Source organism: Dendropsophus ebraccatus, chromosome 2, assembly GCF_027789765.1.
Source record: "Dendropsophus ebraccatus isolate aDenEbr1 chromosome 2, aDenEbr1.pat, whole genome shotgun sequence".
Classification (NCBI taxonomy): domain Eukaryota; kingdom Metazoa; phylum Chordata; class Amphibia; order Anura; family Hylidae; genus Dendropsophus; species Dendropsophus ebraccatus.
In genome coordinates, this window is record NC_091455.1 from 74,773,921 (window position 1) to 74,783,136 (window position 9,216).

The 9,216-nt window shown below is 40.5% G+C and overlaps 1 protein-coding gene across 4 annotated transcripts in view; it reads left to right on the plus strand.

Moving 5' to 3' along the window:
- Positions 1 to 8,269, plus strand: part of PRELID3A (PRELI domain containing 3A) — a 38,552-nt gene extending 30,283 nt beyond the window's left edge. For all 4 annotated transcript variants that reach the window (XM_069960109.1, XM_069960108.1, XM_069960111.1 and 1 more), the window contains exons 2-7: positions 1,246 to 1,414; positions 3,063 to 3,152; positions 3,555 to 3,625; positions 4,225 to 4,327; positions 6,672 to 6,757; positions 8,135 to 8,269. In XM_069960109.1, coding sequence (XP_069816210.1) covers positions 1,246 to 1,414; positions 3,063 to 3,152; positions 3,555 to 3,625; positions 4,225 to 4,327; positions 6,672 to 6,725 — 487 coding nt within the window. In that variant the 3' untranslated portion in view covers positions 6,726 to 6,757; positions 8,135 to 8,269. The remainder of the gene's footprint in view (positions 1 to 1,245; positions 1,415 to 3,062; positions 3,153 to 3,554; positions 3,626 to 4,224; positions 4,328 to 6,671; positions 6,758 to 8,134) is intronic.
- The last annotated feature ends 947 nt before the right edge of the window (positions 8,270 to 9,216 follow it).

Sequence of the window (9,216 nt, forward strand, 5' to 3'; positions counted from 1 at the left end):
CATATTACATGAATAAGGTAAATGGCAGTCTGGTACATAGGGAGTGAGGACCCTGCCTAGGAGGGCTTACGATCTACAAGGTAAGGAGAAGGAGACTGCAGTAAGGAGACCTTATCAGGAGGGTACGCTAAAGACATGTAGGCTTCCAAATGGATTTAGGACATGTAACAATCACTGTATTCATAGTGTATGGAAACTCAATTTCAGGCAATTTTTAATGGGTAAAAAAAATTCAAATGAGCTCTCCTGTAAATGAAGAAAACTATTTAATACTAGACAAGGATCTCTAATTGGGCAGCATGGGGGCTCAGTGGTTAGCACTGTAGCTTTGCAGCGCTGGGGTCCTGGGTTCAAATCCCACCAAGGGCAACATCTGCAAGGAGTTTGTATGTTCTCTCCGTGTTTGCGTGGGTTTCCTCCCACACCTAAAACATACAGATAGGTGAATTTAGTTTGTGAGCCCTAATGGGGACAGGGAGTAAGTGCTGCGGAATCTGTGTACGCTACACTAATAAAAGCATTATTATTAATAAGGGTGCCTTCACACAGGACGTATCGCAGCAGAAATCTCGCGAGTTTTGCAGCGAGATCTGCTTTGATGTAAGGTCCTGGCAGGTCCCTGTGAATACATACTTGCAGTGGTCTGAAAGACTACTGAGTGTATGTAAATCACCCACCCCTTAACCCCCGTGCAGGAAGGATTGAAGACAGGTAATGTATTGTATACAGTGGGAGCCGATTAAGGGTTGGGTGATTTACATAATCGCAGTGGTCTTTCAGACCACAGTGAGTATGTATTCACAGTGACCTGCCAGGACCTTATATCATAGCGGATCTCGCTGCAAAAATCACAGCAAGATTTCTGCTGTGATACGTCCTGTGTGAAGGCACCCTAAAAAGAAGAGTCCCTCTGTACACAGCTGTTTTGTAGTTCTTGCTTCTTAGAAGGAGGGTTTGAGCCTGATTTATGTGCCCTCAGCTTCATATTTACACATATTTAAAGTTCATGGCTTCTTGACAATTATGGGAAAAGTGCAAAACAAATAAAAATAAATAATGAAAAAATCCATAATTATTGAGACTCATATCTGTTAATTGATAAAGTTAGGGAATGGTGACTACTATATAAATTGCGTGGGCAGAATAGGCAGCAATAATTGGTGGTCCTTGATATTATGCAATATTGTTGATTACTAAATGTTTCTACGTTGCATAATGTAATAGACTGTATACTTTTTCTTACAGTCACCCATGGGACACAGTAATCAAAGCAGCCATGAGGAAATATCCCAATCCCATGAATCCATGTGTAGTAGGTGTTGATGTAGTCGATCGGAATCTGGATAACCAAGGAAGGTTACACAGTCATCGCCTTCTCAGCACGGAGTGGAGGCTGCCAAGTCTTGTCAGAGCAGTAAGTACAACTTTTATTATAAATTTTGTGTTAAATATTTTACCAAAGAAACTCAAGCCACAAAGTAACTTAGATCACTACGAAGATCCTTTAATTTTCCATCTAAGATTTCTACAGCAACAATATAAGAACAGTTATTCAAACCCCCCAAAGATCCTAATGAATTTAACCATAGCAGACACCATCAAAGCATCCCAAAATCTATCCATAGATGGATAGATACTTTTTTTCCAGTCTTTCCATGTTTACGTAAAATTAAAAAGAACACTTGTCAAATTGTATAAAATAAAGGATACATAGCATACATAGTAACTAAAATACATTCTCATAGGTTTATAATCCGCATTATCAGCCAAGCCCTGTAAACTTGTCAATATGTGCGTGCACTCTGTAGTCCTCAATATTTATGAACTGCCATCATCAACAGCCTCAAATTGACAGCTTTCTTCCTATCCTAATGTCAGTAGCAGAAGGGCAAGGGTACACTCTAAAGGCCCTATTACACGAAGCCATTATCAGCCATTATGTACAATAATTGCTTTGTGTAATAAAAGGCGACGATCAGCCGATATACACAATGTCGGCTGATCGTTGTCTTATAATGAAAACGATAGCAATGATCTGCTGCTGTCACTCTGTATATTAGGAGCAGTGGCAGCAGACCGACGCTATCTTCTATGGGCTGCCCGGACGATCTGACAATCGCCTGGGCAGCTCCCTGTGGCCCCCCACACTTACCCAGCATGGAATGAGAAGCAAGCGGCGCTCCCTTTCTCCCTCTCATCGCCCCATTTAATAGGGGCTTAAAGGGAATCTGTCAGGTCCGTACCAGGTACAGAGCTGCAGACACAGGCAGATAGATAGTAGGGAGATAAAACAAATGATGTTTTTGTCTTTGCTGATGGTCATTTGCAAAGTTATAAAATTGCATTTTCCCATAGAAGCTGAGGTGCCACAGCTATCTGCTTCTAGCATTTTCCTTGGAAGCTGAAGTGCCACACCTGTCTGCAGGTCTACCTAGCAGAGACCTGACAGATTGCCTTTAATAAATATGAGTCACAAAACACTTGGGTTGCACTGCAGCTGATAAGGACTGATTTAATGAAGACTACTGTGTAGAAAAGTAGACAAAAAAGTGCTGATATTAGTGCCTTACAGTAAAGTCAGTTCTTTATGCCACCCTCATGTTGACAGATTCACTTTAAAGTGACTGTACCACCAGGCCCAGGCAGAAGCACTGGAGGCGGGCCGACTCACCCTTAGTGGGAGGAGACCCTAGACACTCTATTATAGGCTTCTATTGATTCTAATGGAGTGACGTCATGGAGGGGCTGGGGTTTCTTCCCACTGGAGTTGGGTCGGCCCGCCTCCAGCGGTTGTTTTTGAATAACAGCAATTATTTGCCATTAAATGACGGCCATCCATTCAATTTCAACAGTGTGTGAACACAGCCTTTCTCCGTTTTCTCCTGGTTTTGGTTGCAAAATACAGAGCAAAATACTGAGCACAAATACTGTGTGGAACATAGCCATAAACTGTTTTCCCCTACAAAATGAAGATGCTGGATTTAGTGGACTTTAGTGGTTTTACGGACTGTGACTACATTTAGAAAGAAACTTTCTTTTAACATTAATCTCCAATCATTCAGATTCTTGGAACCAGCAGAACTTTGACCTACATTAAGGAGCATTCTGTAGTGGATCCAGTAGAAAAGAAAATGGTGTTATGTTCAACAAACGTGAGTGTTAATTTTTTTTTGTCTTTAAGTGAATGTATTTGAAGGTATATTTCAGAGAGGGAAGGATTTTTCTAGTATGCAGCAAAAATAACAATGGAGCATACTTCACTGGCCCGCAGACCCACTGCTGCCAATTTCCTGAGTGTGATTTTCCGTCTTTCTTTGATGTGCCATGTGGATAGGGACTGCCCGCTCAGCACAGTGATTGGTAAAACCGGCAGTTCCTCTCTGCATGGCAAGGAACTACAAAAGAGGACCGTGGCAGGGACCCTTTACTCAGGAAGCTGGCACAGATTGGGGCTGCTTTATGATTATTTTCACTGTAGCACCAGCAACATATGCAAATAAAAATGGCTTAGAAAACCTCTTATGATAAAGTAGTATTTTCTTTTTCCATTTTAGATTTCACTTACAAATTTGGTGTCTGTTGATGAAAGATTGGTTTACACCCCGCACCCAGAAAATGCAGAAGAGTAAGTACAAGTACTGTAGACTAAAATAATTTTAAAAAATCTTTGCAGGTTAAGTTAAAGGGGTACTCCAGGCATTCATATTTGTTTATATATTGCTGGGGTTGTAGAGAAAATAAAAAACAACCCATAATAACCTACCATGCGCCCCTGGGGTCCTCCTGTCAGGTCTTCGGGTTGCCTGCTAAACACTTTGGCCACTACTTATGAGATGGACTCATCTTGACAGCGACAGCCTGCTCAGCCAATCACTGGCCACAGCGTTGTCCTGCATCAGTCATTGATTGGCTGAGCAGGCTGTCACTGCCAAGAGTCCATTTCGGAAGTACTGGCAATTGTTTTCAGTGGGGGACCCGAAGAAATAAGAGGTAAGACCCTGTGGGAGAATGTTACATGAGTATGTGTTGTTTATTATTTTAACTGCAGCCCCTGCAATATATAAAAAAAATATGCAATATGCAAAAAGATGCACCAAATTTATCATACAGCAGACACCTCTGAGTAAAATCTCATAGACTGTCTAGTCTGAGTTTATGCTTTCCTTGTATTGCACATGATTACTAAATCTGATCCATTGTTTTGTATGTGGATTTTCATTGTAGGACAGTACTGACTCAAGAAGCCATAATTACTGTAAAAGGAGTCAGCTTAAGCAGTTACCTAGAAGGACTTATGGCCAGCACCATCTCATCAAATGCAAGAAAGGTAAGGAGAGTAATATTTATACATTAAAGGGGTCTACCGACTTACTTCAATTTACTTGCCCACCCTAGCACCTATTTTCTCTAGTTCGGTTATATTGATAATTCCAGCAGTTTTTTGAGTTTCGCAGACACAGTGACCGACCCAGTGTCCAACTTGTTCAGGTGTTCAAAAAACCCGCCCTATAAACAGAATGTCACACCAATGGTGTTCCGTGTATGCAGCATGTCTCTGCATGCTGAAGAGAGAAGCCCTGTATATGGAACTAATGATACTATAGGATGGAGCAAGCCGCACAAAAAGGATCCCAGCTGTATGAAGGAAGATGACAGCAGGCTCACTATTTGTACCCGCTGTTATCTAATGTTGCCCAGACTTCCCTGTATGTACACCTCCCTAGAGAACAACATTAACAAGCCTTTCCCCTCCCCCAAATACTGTATACACCCAGCTATGGCTGCAGGAATAGGATGAAGTGTCAGATCTGTATAAATAAGTACCTGCTGTTATCTGCTCAGCCGTCCTGCTCCTGCAGCTATACAGTAGGTTGTGCTGTAACGGCTGCCCAGGGCTGATGCTACATACTCTTAGAGCAGTGCCCGGGCCCTGAATGAAGAGCGCGGTGGCAGTGCTAGAAGAAAGAAGGGGCAGATAACAGCAGGCTCAATATAAATACAGTATATATGTACCTACGGTTATCTGCCCGGCTGTCCTGCTACTGCAGCTGTAGGCTACTCTGTTACCACTTTCTTCCATGCAGGGGCCTGGGCACTGCCCTGAGAGTATGTAGGAGCAGCCCCAGGCAGCGGTTACAGCGTGACCTATAGCTGCAGGAGTGGGACAGCTGAGCAGATAACAGCAGGTACTTATTCATATTGATCTGACACTTCATCCCACTCCTGCAGCTTAAGGCTGGGTTCACACTACGTATATTTCAGTCAGTATTGTGGTCCTCATATTGCAACCAAAAGCAGGAGTGGATTAAAAACACAGAAAGGATCTGTTCACACAATGGTGAAATTGAGTGGATGGCCGCCATTTAATGGCAAATATTTGCTGTTATTTTAAAACAACGGTTGTTGTATTGAAATAATGGCAGTTATTTACTGTTATATGGCGGCCATCCACTCAATTTTAACATTGTGTGAACAGATCCTTTCTGTGTGTTTAATCCACTCCTGGTTTTGGTTGCAATATGAGGACCACAATACTGACTGAAATATACGTAGTGTGAACCCAGCCATAGGCTGCGCTGTCACCACTTTCTTCCAAGCAAGTAATGCGAAACTCAAAAACCGTCTAGAATTGTCAATATAACCCAATAGCAATAATAAGTGCTAGGCAGAGTAAGTACATTTCCTAAATATAAAATACATTTAACTAATTGGTGGCTTTCTAACCAGAAAATGCCAAAAAAGCAGCTTTCTAAAGTCTTCTGTAGAAATTTCCTACTATTTAGCTACTACTCAGAAAAAGCTAAGATAAATCCATCAGAGGGACCTTCTGCTCTCTCAGTGTTCAAGATGTCAGCAGATAGGTAGAAGGTGGTCTGGCTGGTGTATATATAGCTACTTCTATAATGTGGATGTATAGAAATATAGTAAATAAAGTGAATATATATATATATATATATATATATATATATACTATAGCTGTATATAACAGCCAGACCACTGCTTTAAGAGCAGACTTAGACAATGAACTGTCAACAACGGGAGGGAAAAAGCAGCATATCAGGAAAAAAAGGCAAGTTTGGTAAATGAATGTATTTGCAAACATATTTAAAGAAGAAGTCCGGCTAATTTTTTTTTAAGTACTTTATTGTCCCCCAAAAGTTATACAAATCCCCAATATACACTTATTATGGGAAATGCACATAAAGTGTTTTTTTCCCTGCACTTACTACTGCATCAAGGTCTGCTACTGCATCTACTACTGCCATCATCCTCTCCAGCAGCCACAGCCTGCACAGCTCTGGGAGTCGGGTCGTGACATCACCATTTTATCCAGGAAGTGAAGCCTTGATGCAGTAGTATGTTCAGGGAAAAAAGCACTTTATAAACATTTTCCATAAAAAAGTGTTTATTGGGGATTTATATAACTTTTTTTTTGGGGGGGGGGGGGGGGTCAATACAATACTTAAAATACAATACAATACTTGTATAACTTTTGGAGAGCAATACCATACTTTTATAAAAAAAAATTGCCGGACTTCTCCTTTTTAACTTGAGGAGCCCTACAAGTATAACTATATTAGTTGAGATGGAAATACCCCTTTACTGTAGGCTTGCTCTGTATAGTTTATTTTTATACTTTGTATACTAATTTTCTTTTTTTGTTGCCTTAGGGGTGGGATGCAATTGAATGGATAATTCAAAATTCAGAGAGCACAGTAAGCTAACAGTGCCTCCTCTGCTGCTTATACTAGCAAGGGTAATTATACAGCATTTCTATACATTCTGCCTGCATGACCTATGAATACACACCTGTAAGTCGAGCATGAAGAATAAATATGATGGGATGTATTAGGTTGAACATAAAAAGTTTCCTTTTGCATACATCTGCCCAAATGACAACTTTGGGTCACATTCAGCAAGCCTAATATAGACGCATTCTTGTGCCTGCATCGTGGCTGCATGCCCCACTCTGAGCATTGGTCTCCAAACCTGCAGTTGGTCCGGGGGGGGAGGTTGTCATAGTAGAGATGCAAAAATGCAGCTTCGTTATCCTTGTCCGCAACCGGGTTTCACACTGTAAGTAAACTGCTAAGTAAAAAATGTTTAAGGGTGACCCCACACACAGGCTTTTGGTGGAGTTCTTCTGGACTGCACATGGCATTCTTTAATGTGATTGTGATTGCATTTTTCGGGTTGGTGTTCGTCCCAATCACAGACTTCATCGGGTTAAGTGACCCCTTCCCTTGCTGGGACGGGCATAGTCTGGGGGTGGGGGTGAGCTTCATACTCACCTAACAGAGCTTATGTGTGCCGGGATCTAACTCCTGAAATGTCTGCTAAGCCAATCTGCGTCTGAGGTGGGACACCGCTGCAACCACTGATATATTATTATATATAATATATAGTATAGATTAAAATAAATTTGGTGGCACACTCCATGCTAACATGTGAAGGGAGGAGTCTAAATCTTTAGCCCACAGTTCACCTGAAAACTAATACCTGGTTATATTTTATTCAGTGAGTCCTTTCTATGCTCTTATGCATTATTTATGTTTTTGTGTTCATATATCTAAGTATTTATGTGTTCACTTATTCATAAAGACCAGTGACAAAAAAGCCAGAGTACATTTTTTAAAAATCAAAATAGTTTTTCACATACAAAACATAACATAAAAACAACACAACTCACAGCTGATAAAGCGGTAATACTGCGAAATGTGCGTTGAGGGGGATTCACGGACTAACGGCACTTATGGGTGAGTGTGGCATGATATATATTTCATAAGGATCCCATCATAAATAAGCTGTTATTTATGTCCAATTTTGGGCATGGCCGTTCATACTTGGCATATAAGGGGACGTATATACGTATACCTCACCGGGAATTGTAGGTTGTTTCCTAAATGACTGTTATAAATGCCGTGTGTCTGCACTATGGAGTCTGGATTCTTTCCTTTTGTTGATGTGATGTTCTGTTGGGTTTTTAATCAATAAAGTAATGTATTTTAATGATAACTAGCCTTATTGCGGTTATTTGTGTATAATCTGTTTTTTTTCTTGCACTGATAATGAATAATGATACAGAGAGTATTCAATCTCCAAATGATGGCCTTTATCTTTCTCTTCTACTTAGATTCAGGAACAGTCATTGACACACTACTGACATCACGAATGTAGCTGCAAGAATTAAAAAGAAAATCGTGTCCGCAGTAAGATCGCCGTATGGACCAATGACTCGCCTTTTATCAAAAAAACATTTTCTGATTAATATTTTGTATAATATTTTTTAAATGATTAATTGGATGCAATAAGTGAACATTACTTACCGATTTACACTTTCATATTCACAGTTCAGATGTAAACAAGTTACTTTGTTGTATTTTCTTGTATCAGTTGACGGGTTGGTTTGGGCAACCAGCTAAAGTTACCAGCATGCCTTCCCAACCAGCAGACTTAGTTACCTCTTTGGTTAGGATAACAGCACAGTAATCTGTGTGTTATAATCACACATGCAGTTTTTGTGGCATTTCTAGAGTGGATTCACAGAGTGGCCAAGACTTATCAGTGCTGTGGAGTGAGATGCAAAGGGTGTCTACAATAAATGTGTCTTATATGGCAGAGCGTTAACTTGTGGTGCAATTTATGCCAAGACCAGCAAAATACTGACTAATAAATCTTCCCCTTTGGGTTTTATTTAAATGCTACAACATTTGTTGATGCAGCTTTTTGAGCAAACTGCAGAAGTGGATAAAATCAGTGGATATAAAAAGAAGCCTTTCATTTCCCATGTTTTTCAAATCTAAACCTATGTATAAAAACACCTTAAGGCTGGGTTCACACTACGTATATTTCAGTCAGTATTGTGGTCCTCATATTGCAACCAAAACCAGGAGTGGATTGAAAACACAAAAAGACTCTGTTCACACAATGTTGAAATTGAGTGGATGGCCGCCATTTAATGGCAAATATTGCTGTTATTTTAGAACAACGGCTGTTATATTGAAATAATGGCCGTTATTTACTGTTATATGGCGGCCATCCACTCAATTTCACCATTGTGTGAACAGATCCTTTCTGTGTTTTTAATCCACTCCTGGTTTTGGTTGCAATATGAGAACCACAATACTGACTGAAATATACGTAGTGTGAACCCAGTAAAGGTTATGTTCATACGGTGTACGGCCATTCTGCCGTGAAGGTAGCAATGTTTAACGC